This window comes from Corylus avellana, chromosome ca1 (genome assembly GCF_901000735.1).
Source record: "Corylus avellana chromosome ca1, CavTom2PMs-1.0".
NCBI lineage: Eukaryota > Viridiplantae > Streptophyta > Magnoliopsida > Fagales > Betulaceae > Corylus > Corylus avellana.
In genome coordinates this window covers 35,795,719-35,812,471 of record NC_081541.1, presented here as the reverse complement: position 1 = coordinate 35,812,471, position 16,753 = coordinate 35,795,719, and the positions used below count along the sequence as shown (strand labels likewise).

At 38.1% G+C, this 16,753-nt stretch overlaps 2 protein-coding genes across 5 annotated transcripts; one reads left to right on the top strand and one right to left on the bottom strand.

Annotated features, from left to right (window-relative positions):
• Positions 1-920: 920 nt before the first annotated feature.
• Positions 921-7,532, top strand: LOC132168247 (chloride channel protein CLC-e). Its single transcript, XM_059579375.1, has 7 exons — positions 921-1,282; positions 1,398-1,830; positions 2,229-2,429; positions 4,809-5,275; positions 5,764-6,324; positions 6,616-6,824; positions 7,032-7,532. The coding sequence occupies exons 1-7, from the start codon at positions 923-925 to the stop codon at positions 7,060-7,062; spliced, it is 2,262 nt and encodes a 753-aa protein (XP_059435358.1). The 5' UTR covers positions 921-922; the 3' UTR covers positions 7,063-7,532.
• A 159-nt stretch (positions 7,533-7,691) lies between these two features.
• Positions 7,692-15,314, bottom strand: LOC132168248 (histone deacetylase 19-like). 4 transcript variants are annotated; one of them, XM_059579376.1, is made up of 8 exons: positions 15,156-15,314; positions 14,022-14,642; positions 11,820-12,260; positions 10,884-11,114; positions 10,062-10,132; positions 9,929-9,983; positions 8,062-8,133; positions 7,692-7,930 (listed from the first exon to the last, which is right to left on the bottom strand). In XM_059579376.1, exons 2-8 carry the CDS (start codon positions 14,547-14,549, stop codon positions 7,850-7,852), a joined length of 1,479 nt encoding a protein of 492 aa, XP_059435359.1. In that variant the 5' UTR covers positions 14,550-14,642; positions 15,156-15,314; the 3' UTR covers positions 7,692-7,849. The 4 variants fall into 4 exon arrangements, with proteins under 4 accessions (XP_059435359.1, XP_059435363.1, XP_059435362.1 ...); XM_059579380.1 differs by having other exon boundaries at positions 14,022-14,597; XM_059579379.1 differs by lacking the exon at positions 15,156-15,314 and adding an exon at positions 14,974-15,046.
• Positions 15,315-16,753: the final 1,439 nt, after the last annotated feature.

Sequence of the window (16,753 nt, the reverse complement as noted above, 5' to 3'; positions counted from 1 at the left end):
CTCTGCTACATGTTGTCTTGTCACTGAGTTTCTTGTGGTTATTTGAAGGTCACTTGCTAGCTCGGGCTCGGGTCAAGGAGTGTACCTGCTGCTTTCCTCCATATCGCAATTTGAGAGGGTCCTATTCTCATAGGGTGACAAAGGCAATTATTGCCTGGAGAAATGGTCCAGTGACTTCGGCCCGTTCCCACCAAAACTCACTCTAAAAATGATTAGGAAAACCTTCTACCAGGTCCATCTTTAAAAGTGATGTTTTGCAGTATCTAATAGAAGGTATACACATCAGCTAATTACATCTAATAAAATAAGAATAAAAACATTGAATTTGTTCTTTCTCTTCTTCTTTAGTTCATCTTCACCGAAAATTTTATTTCCTCTCCTCTCTCTCCCACTTTTTCTTCTTCTCTGCCGGTGGGTATGGCGTGACCCACGGCTGGGTCTGGCCGTGACCCAGCCATGAGTCACCTCCTCCAGCGTCGTGAGTCACTTTTTTCAACTATTAGAATGATAAAATTTTTAAAGGGTTAGAATTTTACCTCTAAGTTTTAGATTTGAATCCAAAAACGGATTTTGAGGCTTTAACAAGAAGTTTTGAGGCGGATTACGGCCGGCCAGACCCACGACTGGGTTTGGCCGGCAGGGGTGTTTTTGTTGTTTGAACTGGTGTGTTTGTTCTTACTTTTATTTTTTGTATTTTTGTCAAATTGATGATGCGTCATATTGTGATTAGATGCTATAAAAAAGCTGGTTTAGACCGGGAACGATAGTAGGGGCTCTCAATTGCACCTGAATATTCTCAAACCAATACAAATAAATCCAATTTTTATTTTTTCGGAGGGGATATCATATAGGATAAAAGTGTTAAAATAAGAGACAAAAGAGTCAGATATTGAATCTGCCGCAAAAAGAATAGATTAAGATAATGAGGAGTTTGGAATGTGCAGCGCGCTTCCCCAATTTTCAGCGTCACCGTTATTATCAGTTGCTTCCACTTCCACTCGTCTCTGCTTCTTTCCGCAACAAATCTTCACAATCTTTCAGCACCTCATTACTAGTTCACAAATGCAACTGGATACGGCTCAGCCCTCCTTGTGCTCTGCCTGAAAGTGGACACTCCGAATCTCTCCTCGTCCACGGCGACGAGGATAAAGATGAAGATGTGGCCATGGACGGACCAGCCACAACAACTGCTGTCACGGAAGATGCTAATTCCGCAACAATAATTTCCTCATGCTTGGTTGGTCTTCTTACCGGCATCGCTGTCGTGGTCTTCAACAACGCAGTACGTCACTTGCTCCCAATCCATCTCTAGGCCTTTCTTTCTTTCTTTTTTTAATTTATTGAAATTAATATTAGAAAGAGATTAATCTTATGGGTTGATTGATTGATTGATAAAGGTACATGAGATACGTGACTTTTTCTGGGATGGGATACCGTCTCGAGGTGCGTCATGGTTGAGAGAAGAGCCCGCTCAAGTAATCTGGATGCGAGTCATTTTGGTCCCTGCTTGTGGGGGCCTCATCGTGAGCTTCTTGAGCCTGCTTCGAACTGCTCCTGCTCTGCAAGTGGACCAAGACTCTTCTCCTCCTCCTCCTGCGACAGCCATTTCGTTTTCCCTACTTAATAATAATGTTAAATCTGCATTGCAACCATTCTTAAAGACACTTGCTGCTTGTGTCACCCTCGGCACTGGTAATTCCTTGGGCCCTGAAGGTCCTAGTGTTGAGATAGGCACTTCCATTGCCAAGGGAGTTGGCTCTTTGTTCGACAAAAATCCCCGTAGAAAGCTCTCCCTTGTGGCTGCAGGATCAGCCGCCGGAATCTCCTCCGGTTGGTAACTTCTCCTTTTACGTATAATTAATATTCATCCATGGTCATGGAAATATTCTAAAATTTGTTCATCTACTTCCATTTCGGCTTTGGTTTGGGAAGTATCACAATGCTATGGCTTGTGCAAATTGCTATGCATGAACATCTTTTTTTTATTAACAAGTAGATAGCATTTGTGTTTGTGTGGTTATGGTTCTCAAGAAAATACAGCATATATAATACCATTTCTTGCGTTCTGTAAGAGACCAACTGTCTCGTGTTTTTTCTTTTCTACTACAATTTAACATGCTGCTGATATATTGATTGGCCCATGGTGTAACAATCAATGTTCGTCTCATTGATCTACCTATTATCACTTTTCTATTTTCTCTATTGAAGTTCATTTTTTGCTTACACAGGGTTCAATGCCGCTGTAGCTGGTTGTTTTTTCGCTGTAGAGTCAGTGTTGTGGCCATCACCAGCGGAGTCGTCAATATCACTTACAAATACCACTTCTATGGTTATACTAAGCGCCGTAATAGCTTCTGTAGTTTCAGAAGTTGGTCTTGGTTCTGAACCAGCATTTAAAGTCCCGGATTATGACTTCCGCTCACCCAGTGGTAAAATATAGTCTTTTTCTAGAGGCAAAACAATTAGGCACACACTAAAGTTACTAAACGTACTAGTCTACCATGTTTTTGTTGTAGTAGCATCTATTCTTTTTCTTTATTTCAGTGAAGTTCTAGCATTCCACTTTTTGCCTCTGCCAGCGTGGCTTTCTGTGTGTGTCATTACCAGCTAGTTCTTTTAGTCTAAATCATATATATACATTTATGGCCTTTTAATGTTTATGCAGTTTCTAATGGATAAGTAAAACCTTACAACTCTGTTCTTCTAGTTGATGCATGCATATCTCTCATGTTAAACTTTTTCTTGGACTATCATGAATAGAAGAATAGGCATTTTTTTAGTTAAAATGTCGGTTATATATCTCCACTCATCTCAGTAAGATATTTTAGATATAGAATGGCCATAACTATTACTTTTACTAAATAAAATGACTAGGCACCTCAATATGCCTAGTACTAAAATGTCAGATATCTGTTTCTGTATATACAGTATGTGTTTTGTGTAATTTAAATAATCTATGTTGATTTCGAATGAATGCTCCTAGCATGCCAGGATAGTTTCAAAATTGAACAACTCAGAAAGTCTGCCAGGATTTTGACCTTGTTCAAACTTGATCTAATTTAAAAATAGACCATAGGTGAATGAATTAAGGACTGCTTAAATCAAATCCTTCACAGTGCTCTGCTATCAAGAAAATAAATAAGGGTCTTGTTTTGCATTGTGAAACATGTACTTAATGCATTTTCAACGTCTCTCTATATTTTGGATAACTAATTGAATTGGTTCTTATCTTCTTCTTAAGCAAAGATCCTTAGATTTTCACACCTAAATTAAGAATAGGGTTTCTTTTCTGCGTGTCCAAGTCTAAGGTGTTTGGAATTCATAAAATGAAATCTCATTCCTTCCTACATATCATTTAGTCCGTTGATGAGAATGATGAAAATAAGCCCGAGATCTTGGTTTCGAACCACCATTTTCAGTGCTATCGTTACCACTATCGTGCTTATTGCCTGTTCTCTACCATGCTATTTACGAAGCTGCTATAGTCGTAGTCTTCCACCGTCTTCCACCACCAAGGCTGCTGACACCACCAACACGACTAATGTTGCTCTACCACCACCAGAGCAGCCCCACTTTGCTGTGCTGCCACTAATTCCTCCATTGTTATCATAGCTGTCATGTCCACCATAACCACTTGCACCGTTGCTTTTGTATCAGCCATATACTGCTAACTTTGTTGCCTCTGTTACTACATCACCATTGCTGCTATCAACAATATCATTATTGACACAGGAACTACATCTCTCTCCACAAGACACATGGCATAATCAATGAGTCAACCAACGTTGTTGCCACATCAGACGATACACATCAGTGCCACGTCAATTAAGAAGGCTACGTTATTAGTAAAAGACATCAACATCAACTAAAAAAAGTAAAAATGAGCTGTGGTGGCCACCACCCCTCACATTTGGGAGAGGGGCTGCGCCCTTCAAATCAACAAGGGTCGGCTGTGACGCCACCCCTCATTTGCGAGGGATGGCTACCTCTCATTTGGGAGGAGTGATCCTCCAGATGAGGGACAACCGTCAAACCCCCCCTCCAAAAATGAAAGAAAGGGCTGTCAGGGGTGCTAGTTGCCCCTTTGAGGGGCCACTACCCCTTGCAGATGAGGGGCCGCCACCACTCACAGATGAGGAGTAGCAACCAACTTCTTTTTTTTTTTCTTGTTTATCTTTTGTTCATTTTATTTGATATAGATGTGCCTTTATCAATAGCGTGGCCTTTTTTAATTGACGTGGCTCTTATGTGTATCGTTTGCCATGGTAAGGTTGGCTGATTGATCGATTATGGAACATGTCATGTGGAGAGGGGCTGACGTGGAGGTCTAACAGTTTTCGTCTATCATATGAATGGTAGGGACCATTTTAGCAGTTAGCTTACTCTAGGGATCTGCAGGATAATTTTGATACTCTAGGGATCTATTTGGTACAAGTGCAAACCCCAGGGATCATACTAGTAATTTCCCTTTACACATTTATCTCATTCAATTTTAAATAACCATTTTTCTTCCTCAAATAGCACTTTTTTTTTTCCTTCCCCTTTTTACTGAATTAACATTCATATTTGTACAAATCCCCCCTCCCCATAACAAAAGAGAAATGGCTAGCTCTGCCACTGATAAGAGGTTAAGCTTGGAATTGCATATACCTAGTGCTATCTTTTGTTAAATATTGTTAGGAGAAACTATATTCATTCTATTAGATAGAACTTTTTGTGAACATAGCCTCAATGTTTGTAGAAGTTTTATCAACTTTTTATTTGAAAGGTAAGATATTTACTGCAAAAGTTATTGAACTGTCTTTCAGAGCTTCCACTGTATTTATTGTTGGGTATGCTATGCGGCTTCGTTTCGTTGGCCTTATCTAGGTGCACATCATACATGTTGGTAATTGTTGACAATCTTCACAAATCCATTGGCATACCAAGGGCTTTGTTCCCTGTACTGGGTGGCTTAATTGTTGGGTTGATAGCATTGGCATATCCTGAAATCCTTTACTGGGGCTTTGAGAATGTTGACATTTTGTTGGAATCTCGGCCGTCTGTTAAAGGTTTGTCAGCTGGTCTATTGCTTCAGCTGGTAGGAGTTAAAATAGTAGCAACCTCTTTGTGCCGAGCCTCTGGATTAGTAGGAGGCTACTATGCCCCCTCCCTCTTTATTGGTGCTGCAACAGGCATGGCATATGGGAAATTCATTAGTTTTGCAGTTTCTCAGTCCAATTCTGTGATTAATCTCTCCATATTGGAAGTGGCATCGCCACAAGCATATGGCCTGGTACTGCTGCTCTATCCCATTTTTATTTTAGCAGGATATAGTTGTACCTTCAATATTTTGAGGCCTGGCTTATATCAATGCATAAATTTGAAGGGTTCTACTGGAGACATTTGGTAACCCGAGAACAGAAATCACGTGATATTGGAAGAAAGTGACCTTCTTTGCAGTAGAACTATTCAGTATTTGTCCATGATCCCCCACCCCCCAAAATCTTGAACAAGAAGCTAAGTTAAAGCATGAAGTGGATAGAGCTAAGTGTTGAAATAGGTCGTTGGCCCAAAATTGTTAATTGAGGTTTTATGGATTTCATTTAAATATAATTTCTACATGATATAACGTGTCAAAATTCAAAAAAAAAAAAAAAAAAATTGATGTAGCTTTTGGGGGCTAAAAGCTTACTCTTTTTCTAATGTTTCCTGTTACTAGAATATATTATAGATGGCCAAAGACCATGATACGGTTGATCATTGGGGAGCTTCCACTTGCAGGTTGGAATGGCTGCTACTCTTGCAGGGGTGTGCCAGGTACCTCTCACTGCAGTTCTATTGCTTTTTGAATTGACACAGGACTATCGGATAGTCCTGCCACTACTTGGAGCTGTAGGGTTATCCTCATGGATTACTTCTGGACAGACGAGGAGAAGAGATGTCACGGAGACTAAAAAACTCAAGCATACTAATTTTCCTACAACTCAACAACCTGGAATGTCTTCCTGTTCTACAAGTGGCCTATCTTCTTCTTCTGCCCTCTCTGAGAAGGCATTTAGTATGAGTAACCTTTGTGAAGTTGAAAGTTCTCTTTGTGTAAATAATTTTGATATTGAAGCCGAAGAGCAGGAAAAGAGAATATCAGTTTCAGAAGCCATGAGAACAAGATATGTGACTGTCTTAATGAGCACTTCACTTAAAGACGCAGTAAGTCTCATGCTTACAGAAAAGCAGTCCTGTGCAATGATTGTTAATGATAATAACATTTTGATTGGTTTGCTGACACTTGGAGGCATTGAAGAGTTCAGCAAAATTGTGAAAGCAAGAAGCGAAAGGCCCAAGGTAATGGCACTTCTATCATTTTTAGAGCGTCTGTTGCGCTGAGTTTGATAGAAATCAAGTACTGGGGAAAATAAAAATCTGGATACATTATACAATTGGTAAAGGGAGAAACAGAGAAAATGTGTAGTTGAGTCATTTTGAAGAAACTCAAAGCAAATCAGGAAGGGAAGAGAAGAGTGAAAATGAGAATGATTTATTGTGACTTCCAGATTGAAGTCCAACTATGAGTAAATTATTTTTGCACCTTCTTGTCACCTTGTGAGCTTGACTAGTTGGTTGCTTCTGTTACAGGAGCTTTTAGTATCTGAAATGTGTACTTTGGATGAGGAAATATGTCAAGTACCATGGACTGCTACACCCGGCATGGATCTTCTTTCTGCCCAAATGATTATGACTAAGTATGGTATGAGTCAAGTCCCAGTCGTTATGGAGCATTTTGAAGATCTCAGAGGGCACCCAGTTGGCCTCTTAGATGCAGAATGTATCAACGTAACTTGCAGGTTTAGTTACCAATTTTTTACTCTGCCTCAACACTAATCCAATTAGAAAAAAAAAAACAAAAAACAAAAACAAAAACAAAAACAAAACAAAGCAAGGTGATAATTAAAACGATTGCTCGTTCGAAATGAAGAAAACTACTTCTATTTCCTGTTTTTGTAATTTCATTTCTGTTTCGTGTTGGCTGACCTTTTTGGTGGTGGGTGCAGAGCTCTAGCAACTAGAGAATCCCTCAGCTAATATTCCGCAGTTGAAAGGCAGTCAGTCGTTGAGGACAGAGAGTCTGTATCGCGTAACCTTTGCTAAGATGAACCAGAATACCTGACAACAAGATATTTCTCGTCTCTGAGTTGTTGGTTTTCCTGTCAACCCAGCCCACACAAGATTACGCTGGCACACGCCTGGTTGCTGCCTTAGAGGACCTCATCTCACATGGTGAAAGATTTTTGCAAATTATGTTTATTTCTAAAATCATTAAGAGTTGGAGTCCCACAATTTGGGCTATATAACAAAGGAAGGTAATAGCTTTTCTTCCGTATAGCCATGGCACTAGTCTTGGCAAGTGCCATACGCAATCCATGGAGAAAAAATAATGGCAAGATTAGTCGAGTTTCCAAAGGATATTGAGATGGTGTTAAAGCTATTGCAGCTTATGCTCATAATCGGCCCGAAAAACGGTTTTCTCTTTAATTAAATCATTTTGGTTTTCCTGTTGGCCATGGCCTTCGTTATTCTTATCCTACAAATGGATTTCCGGTTGGCCTTGTCCTAGAAAATTCTACTGAGAATTTGTCAAATAAAATACATTTCTGAAAGCAAAGGAACTCAATCAGCTTATTGTCATGCTTGCACCAACCCACCTGAAAAAATGCACGATAATCCCCGCTTGATGTATTCTGGCCCAATAGATCATTTATATTTCAATTCCCCATAAAATACAGTTGATTATATGCCACTGTCTACATGACCATGTTCAGAGATCGACAAGTGGAGCTAGAATGATCTTGTAACACAACTTAGGTTACATTTAATTAGCTGGCTTATACACATTTTCCTGTTCAATTTTCACGCTAGGTTCATCAACCGGTAGAGAACCCATTTCTAAATCCTGCAAGTACCAATATAAACCACAAAGATCTGTTAGCGCCGAGGCATTCTTACATGAATGGCTGTGCATATGTACGTAGGTCTACGCAAGCAATAACTATGTTATGCAAGTCCTTATGATTTTAACCTCACCTTTGCGCATGTAGCCTCTTCTGCTGCTGTATTGAAGCCTCTGGCATTCTCTTCATTTCCTTTTTGGCCCTCCTGGGGGAAAAAGGAAAAGTAAGCCACATTAGAATTTAGTGGCAAAACAACCTAAAAGTTGGGATGCTCATTATTGAACGCTATTATCCCATAATCGTAATTTCCCAATATTGTAACATTTATTAAATACAAAAGCAGAAAGTATATTCCAAATTCATAAGAGAGGATATAAAATGCATGGGGCCAGGAACAGTCAAAAACATTTTCAGGAAGTAGCTTAAGGCATGTGATCGTGACGCAGCCACTGCCACATGAAACAAATGGTTCTGTTATATCAGTGGGTAGTTGGGGAAGAAAAGAACAAAATAAGAGACCACATTCCTTACTCTCTGCATATAATTTGGAAGGCTTACAGATTCTTCTTCCCAGCATAAATTAGTGCCAAGTCCAGCTTTCAATTAGAGTCGTGATTCAAGCAATGGCTGAATATTATATTAAGTGAACAACAGCATGTATAAGCCAAGCCGGCTTACTACTAAGCTGATAAAAACGCCTATTTTAACTAGGTGGATCAATCTTCAAGGCCAGGGCACAACCCATAGTTGTAAAATGATCATTTTTATAAGGATTAACTAAGTCGCAAGATCAAAAATAGCTGAAACAGAACCAGCTTGCCCGACCAATAAACTGATGCCTATACCCAACCCAGCTCAACTAAACCCTAATCCCAACTCAATTGGTGTCTAGCATAAGGATCTCAATGCTAGTCGGCTCTATTTAGGGCCAGTGGGCATTTAGCTCTCTAACAACTGTTTTCCTTATATTTTCTAGCCACATCACTTTCGGCCTCCTTTTTTGCCTTTTTGCTCCTCCATATTGATGTAAGCACTCCATTGCACATGCCCAAACAATCTCAAACTATTCTCCTTAATTTTATCCTCAATTGATGCTGATCGCACCGTCTCATGGATTACTTAATTCCTTATCCTATCTTTCCTAGCATTGCGCCATTGCCACACATCCATCTCTAACATACTCATTTAATTGACAAGTTTCTTCTTGCTTGTTTGCCCAACATTCTGAACCATATAGCATAACTGGTCCAGCATTGACAAAATATTCCAGATTCACAAATTCCACCTCCCGACCCGCTTCCAATCCAAGCAAGTCAGATTCCCACAAGGGCAAATTGGGAGGCTAAAGGATTTTTAAATTTCCAACCATGTTGGATCAGAAGGCGGAAGAGGGAAAAATTTCCGCTTTGCCAACCCAACTACATGATAAAAAAATTTAAAATAATTCATTCAAACGGCATCGTTTTGTACCACAAAAAATGACACCATTTGGAGACCTGTATAAAGCCATCCCTTTGAAGAAACCCTACAACCGAAAAAGCATTTTCAGTTCTCTCCCTAGTCCCTTTGTAACCTCCACACCTCCGAAAAAAACCTAGATCTAGAAGCTTTCTCCCATCTCACCGCCACTCTGTAATCCTCCCTCAGAATCGGTCTCTCAGCCTCTTAATCTCCTCTCTGTGACTTTGTATTTGTCTTCGAAGACAAGATGCAGACAATGTCTTTGTCATTGTATTTGAACGGTCCAAAAATGCCCAATCGAGCCCAACCCCTCTTCCGGCTTCCACTCACTTCCGCCACCAACTCGGTGGAGGCAAAAAGTAGTGAAAATGTCCTCTAGCAGAAGAATGTCAGTGGTATTCTGACATTTCTGCCATTGACGGAGGCAGAGACGAAAAACCCATTTCCACCTCTGTCTCTTCCGCTGCCCAGGCCGAACAAATATGACTATGGGTTAGAGGCTACCATCAGTAATGAAAGATACAAGACAGAGCACGTACCAGATCTTTGGGCTCAAGTTCAACTTCTCTCTTTACTCTGCTTGATAAAGGCTTTCTGTTCAAACAGAAGATTCAGTAAATAAAAAGATGAGCGTACAATATTACATGTGAATTGGGGGACCAGACAACATACCGCTCATCATCAACCTCCATATCGGAATCCCCATCCCATCTCTTATCTCCATCATCTTGATCTTCATCTGCCTAAAAATTATTAAACAATTAAAAGAATTGAGAGTCACTTGTCTAATATATATATATTTGATAAGTAACTGTCTAATACAATTCTCTATAAAGCAAATTGCTATTTACAATTATTTTTATTTGAACTAGCCAGCATTGTTCATTAAATATGAATTTTTTTTTTTTAAAAAAAAAAAAAGTCAGAAAGATGAAATAACAGTCGCTGTTTTTCTCCTTTGTTTTCTCTCTCTGTGGGTCTTTAATCTAAAAAAGGCTAATGAATTGTTCCATGCAAAACTTCCAAAACATACATCTAATTGAGATGAAATAGGTAAAGCCATCAATGGATATCCTCAATGCCGCAATGCTTGAAGAGAAATTAAAAGGAACAACTGCAATAGCTTCACCAACTCTAGCATTTCACAAAATTTTAAATTAAAAATCATCTGCAGCAATTGATCTACGGTTAAAAAGAGCTTGAAGATAAACAAGAATTTATGAAGTATTATCCAGAACAAATTTGTTGTCAGACAAATATTAGATACATAGAAAGAAATCTTATCTAAAAATAAACACACGAAAAAAGCACGCAATCATCAAAAAAGCTTCGAACAAAGGGGAGCATCGTGTTATGACAATTCAGAACAAAAATATACTATTTAATATCGAAAACAATGATTATACTCGAATGATTACTAAATCCTATGAGATATGAAAGATGGAACAAGGAATGGATACATCTAATAAAATAGACTACTTGAAAAAAATGTACCTCTGGAAGCTCAGTATCAGGAGGTCTTTCCTGGAATTGGACACTGGGTGCATGCTGAAGCTTTGAGAGATTATCAAGAAGCATAGCCCGTATATCATCCAATAATTGGCGTGAATTCTTATTTTCCATGTTACTTGGGGCAACATGAAGAGTATAATCTGGACCAAAATACTCATAATACTCATGTTGTGGCATCTTGTCATCAACTTCCACTCCAAGTGCAACCCCTGTCTGCCTTACATATAAGAAATTGACATTAAAGTGCTTAGTTAAGAGAGATCCATAAAACCATTACCAGAAGTGAGAAAAAAAAATACAAGGAAAGACTAAAAGGCTATGCATCAAGAACAATGCGATGTAGACAACACCACACTCCACTCCCTTCCCCCCACCCAAAAATAATGAAAAAAGGTAATACATTAACTTCATCCACAATTCTGAGTTAAACAAGAAGAGCAATAAGAAACAATGATCTGTTAAACAAATATGGACTCTAAACCACCCACTTTTGCAATGATGTGATTCTAATTTGACCATCTACATAATTGATGATTAATTGTTGATGGGAAATGAAGATGAAATTATATATATAGCACCTTGAAAACCAAGGAAATGTTTGACAGATGCCTAAAAACTCAATATAACTTTAAATGAAACTTCTATCAAACACAATTACCAAAAGTCATGTTGCGACACCATGAGTTACCATTGCTTTCTGTTTCTATGGCTCCCTGTGCCCATTCAATTCACGACACAAACACATTTGATACCAATGATCAAACCACACGCAAGTTTTCTCATCCTTGGTTAGTTAAGATTTCTCCACATGACTCATCAGTCATTATGCAATCCCGTTCGTGGAACAAACATTATTACAATTGACCAGCTTATAATATTCTAGTCAAGCAGAACCAAAAGATCAAACAATGACAATACCTCATAGCACCAGCACCGAGCAACATTTCGAATGGTATAACCACCACCACCCAGCAGCAATAGTGGGACATTGAACGATCTCATAAATCTGACACACTCTGCATGACCTTTGATAGAAAGATTGAAGCATCCTAGTCTGTCCCCAGATAAAGAGTCAGCACCACACTGGAGAACCACGGCACCAGGCCTAAAGACTTCCATCACCTTCCCAATTATTGGCTTGAACAAACAATGGTAGCTCTCATCATCAATCCCATCATCCAATGGAACATTAAGGGAGTAGTATTTCCCTTTCCCATATCCAATATCACGTACATCCCCCGTACCAGGAAAATAATCTCCAAATTTATGAAATGAAACGGTCATGACCCTGTCAGTGGTGTAAAACGCCTCCTCCACACCATCCCCATGGTGGATATCAATATCCACATATAAAACACGCTGCATCAGATAAGAAAAATGTCAAAATTATTAAAAGAATTAGGTACACAACTATAAGACGAGACAAACATATGCAATAACTAAATAAAAATTTCCAAAAATTGCCACAGTAGTCATTCTGGTTCATGAGTCAAACCAAATTGCACAACAAGGTTCATAACAAGCATGATGGTCATGCAAGATAAAGTCCTTTTGCCTCGAGTTCAAAAACCAAACCAACAGAAGAAGAGGGAAAAAAATTGAGTAACAAGACGCAGCTCTAGCCTAGAAGGCATTTTCATTGTCTAAAATTCTATACATGCTAGACAAGCCTTTAATAAAATCGCAAAAGAACATACAGTTTAAAATTGCAAATTATCTTTCTTTTGAAAGTTTAATATGATGACTGAAAAACCCCTCCTTTTCTTTTTGGGGATAAGTGAAAAAAGCCTCCAAATTATACAAACCATCGCTGTCAAAAAAAATTTAAACCAAAGATTCAAACCTTTTATCCATTGTTTTATTTCAATTGATATTAAGAAAGATAATCCACCCTCGCCCCGCCTCCCCCCGCGCAAATAACAGGGTGGAGTGTAAGTTTGTGGAGTTTAAATGGTCCTGCTCAGCATATGTCAGGCCTACTCCCACTCTCCTCTATGAAAAAGATGTATCTGTAGACTTCCAAAGAGAAAAGAAAAAGGGATAGAGAGCAAAAAGAAGGTATTTTGCATTTTATTAGCAATCTAGATCATATGGTTAGGAGGAAATGCCTATTTTCTAAAAGAATCTCAATTCTAACACCCCTGCAGGAAAGAATCAGCTTCCTGACATCCATTTGGACTTCAGCAACCAAGATATTGAAAGTTCCATTGGCCCAAGTACATATAAAGGATTTTAGGGGTGTTACAAACTAGATCACTCTAGATGGTCTACTCCTCACCTTCCCAATGTAAGATCGGGGTGTTACAAACTCCCTTTCTTAAACCCTTGACATTCCCATCAGGACCACATCATGCAGTGCTCAAGTACTGCATGGTGTTACTAGGTAGTTTTAATACCATTTGTAACGACTCAAACAAACAAAAAAAAAAGGTGCTAGCCACATATGTGCTATCATCCCAAAAGAATTAGTCAATTTGGAGCTTCCCTATAATCCTTTATGAAGCTCAAATTCACCTAATAACTAAGCAATGTGAGACTTAATACACATGACTATCTTTATAAACCACCCACTCTATGTGGTCTACTCCTTATCTTCTTTTTTTTTATATATAAATAAGTAATTTATTGAAAAGCGCTGAGGGGCGCAATCCTAGTACACAAAATGTATACAAAGAAATGCCCCACTAAAGGCTATTCCTTATCTTCTCAATTTGAGACCAGAGTATTACAATCATGATGATAAAATTAACATTGTCATTACGAAAAATAGAGTGGGTGCTTTCCACTTAAGATTTTCTAGACTCTGGTGTTTTCTCATAAAGTATCATCATGGGTCCAGGAATTGAAACTTTATACTTTGGCCAGCAGCTAATTGGTTGAGTTGGGAATTTGTTTAGTGGGTTTACCTATTGGTCAGGGTTTACTTATAGAAAGAATTATTAAATGTTGGACTTAGAAGTATACAATGATCCGTGTATTTCCTCTACAAACAGCTTAAACCCAATGAAGTTCGAATAAAGCATTGGTGAGCAAAAGTATATCATTGAAAAAGTTATTTGAGCAGGCTCCTGCTTAAATCAAAGAAAAAACAGGATTAGGATACGGTCACACTAGACAAACCTCGTGCTGTTTAAGAAGCTCCAGAATTGCGAGGACAATATCATTCACATAGCAAAATCCAGAGGCCTCGCACTTCTTAGCATGATGCAGCCCCCCAGCCCAGTTTACAGCAATATCGCAGAGACCATGATTTAACTTGACTGAACCACCAACTGAACCACCAGCATATGTTTGACAGAAGGAGTAGAGACCATCAAAAACGGGGCAATCTTCACCAACATTGAAGCGCTTGAGTTGCCTGAGCTGATCCTGCTGTGTTTCGGGTGTAATACTCCTCAGGAATGATACATAATCATCAGCATGGAAGCGGCAAAGGTCCCGATCTCTGGCAGGAAATGGCTTGAGAACCTGCATGTGCTGAAGCAATCCATAGTGCGCAAGAAGAGCATGTGTCATTCTGATTCGATGTGGCTTCATAGGATGACCCTGCCCATAATAGTAATTGCCAACCTCTGGGTCGTAGAAATAACTCACTTTTCTCTTCACCCCATCAGCCCCAGAAGGTAGGGAATTTCCTCCAGAATCCATATATCTATATGTCAACTCTTTGTCTTATTGTTAATGGCAACTGATCTCCTATAAGTCAAACAACCCGAAAGATGATTTCTTTGTAAAAGTGGCCTACAAGCACCAAAACAAAAACGAAAAAAATAATATTTAAAATTAGAGAAAGGGAGAAAGAGAGAGAAGAAGAAGAAGAAGAAGTGAGGAATAATATCCGATTTATAATTCAAAACAAAAGCATATACAGAAGGGATTAGAAGAATCTTGTATCAGACAAGATTTTGATAGTAGGTTTGGTAGATATGAAGAAGAAAACAACTAAATAAGTGAATGAATAAACAGAGGTTACAGAAAGAAAACCCAACAACAATTGATTCTGCATAATGAAAAATGAAGAACGGATTTGTCCCGCTATTCAAAAGTAACGGAAGCTGAAATACATACATACGAGATTTGGAAGGCTATTCAATCAAACAAACAAGGGGTAGGAGTGGCACACCCGAGAGATGGAAATCTGGCGAAGCTAACCAATAAAAATACATACGGAGTCGCATTCATTCTAATGTTAAACCTTTTAAAAATAAAAAATAAAAATAAAAAAACCCATAAAAGTGAATACTCTATCTTTACCTCAATAGCTTTAGCTCGTCTTCGTTACTGAATGAACCAATCGGCCACTGCCAATGCACCAGAAGAAGAAGAAGAAGAATAAATGTGGCTATTAAACAAATAAGATGTCATCGTCATCACCGATAATTTCAATATTTAGAGGAGTATAATTGTTGTACACAGATTGAAACACTGCTCTTTTAATGAAACCTAAAGGACTTTGAGCCGGTCATTCGTCGTAACCGGTTTATTGGCTATAGCCGGTTCCACTGCTTTTCCGCCAGTTTATTGAATTACATATTTCAAGGCCCAAACAGGGATTTTTGATTGGAGGCCCAATTCAAATGCACCCACTTCCCAAACTAAAGATTTTAATGATATAATATCAAGTATAGGGGTGTCAAAAAATATCAGAAAAATGGGACACGAACCGGGCCGGTTGGAAAAAATCAAGGAGACCTCGGTTCTGGTTCAAATTTTTAGCGGTGTTCAAGCAGGTCGGTTATAACCGATTCACCAACCAATAACCAATTATAACTGCTAACCTGGTGCATATATGTATATAATATTATATATATATAAAAAATATATATATATTTGCTTTTATTTTTACTTTTTAGTGTTTAGTTTAGTTTTTAGCTTAGTTTTTAGTTTAGGTTTCATTGTGTTTGTAATATGTTTATGAACTATTTTTATTGTAAGGGGGTATTTCTTTTAGTTAGTAGTTTATTTAAATACTTGTTTTATTGATTTTTTTTTTTGGGGGGGGAGTGGGTGGGGGGGTGTGAATTGTTGTAGTATGGGATATTTCTTCTTGTTGTTGGTTTGTTTAAATACTTATTTTTATTGTTTTCTTTAGGTTTGTAGTTGTGAGGAGATATCTCTTTTTGTTCTTGGTTAATTTGTTTACATATATTAAGTATTAGCCAATTAGGTAAGCTTTTAAAATGATTTTTAGGGCATTTAAAAAAATTAAATTTTTATTTTTAAGACCCATATAGGCAAAAACATTGATTTTTTAGAATTTTTGAGCTTTTTTATTTTTTACTTATTTGGAACAATCACAACAAAACCCAATTTAGTTGGACAAAAAGGCTAATTTTTTTTTAAAAAAATAGGCCAACTGTGTGCAAAAAATGGGCTTATTTTATGCTTAATATATAAAATAAGTCCAAAATACAATTTTTTTTAAAACTGGTTACTCGGTTCGGATAACCGGGTACAAACCGGAACAGGCCGATTAATCGGGACCCGGTTAACTGGGAATCGGGATCGGGTTGACACCCCTAATCACGTATACAATTAAGGGCAAAAATTCAAAATCGGTATATGGATCAGAATCTCCTCAAATTTCTTCCAAATTTGAAATTCTCTTATTATTAAATCCTAGCCATACTTTACATCTAACAATCCACAACCTACGAGATGTTACACAAAATAATGTTAAAGTTAATAAAACTTTAATGTCTCAATGAACTAGGATTTAATAATAAGATAATCTTGAATTTGGAAGCAATTTGAGGGGATCCTAATCCACATGGGATTTACTTGATTTATAATTAGCTTTATATAATATCAAAATTAACACAAAGGTTCATGTGATATGCAAAAAATAAATT

Excerpts from the sequence above, each read along its gene's own strand:
- LOC132168247 (XM_059579375.1), top strand. The coding sequence starts at position 923 with ATGAGGAGTTTGGAATGTGCAGCGCGCTTCCCCAATTTTCAGCGTCAC. Across the intron at positions 2,430-4,808 it reads TGACTTCCGCTCACCCAGTG|AGCTTCCACTGTATTTATTG; the intron begins GTAAAATATAGT and ends ACTGTCTTTCAG. Across the intron at positions 5,276-5,763 it reads CGCCACAAGCATATGGCCTG|GTTGGAATGGCTGCTACTCT; the intron begins GTACTGCTGCTC and ends TTCCACTTGCAG.
- LOC132168248 (XM_059579376.1), bottom strand. The coding sequence starts at position 14,549 with ATGGATTCTGGAGGAAATTCCCTACCTTCTGGGGCTGATGGGGTGAAG. Across the intron at positions 8,134-9,928 it reads AACTTGAGCCCAAAGATCTG|GAGGGCCAAAAAGGAAATGA; the intron begins GTACGTGCTCTG and ends TTTTTCCCCCAG. Across the intron at positions 7,931-8,061 it reads AAGAGGCTACATGCGCAAAG|GATTTAGAAATGGGTTCTCT; the intron begins GTGAGGTTAAAA and ends TGGTACTTGCAG.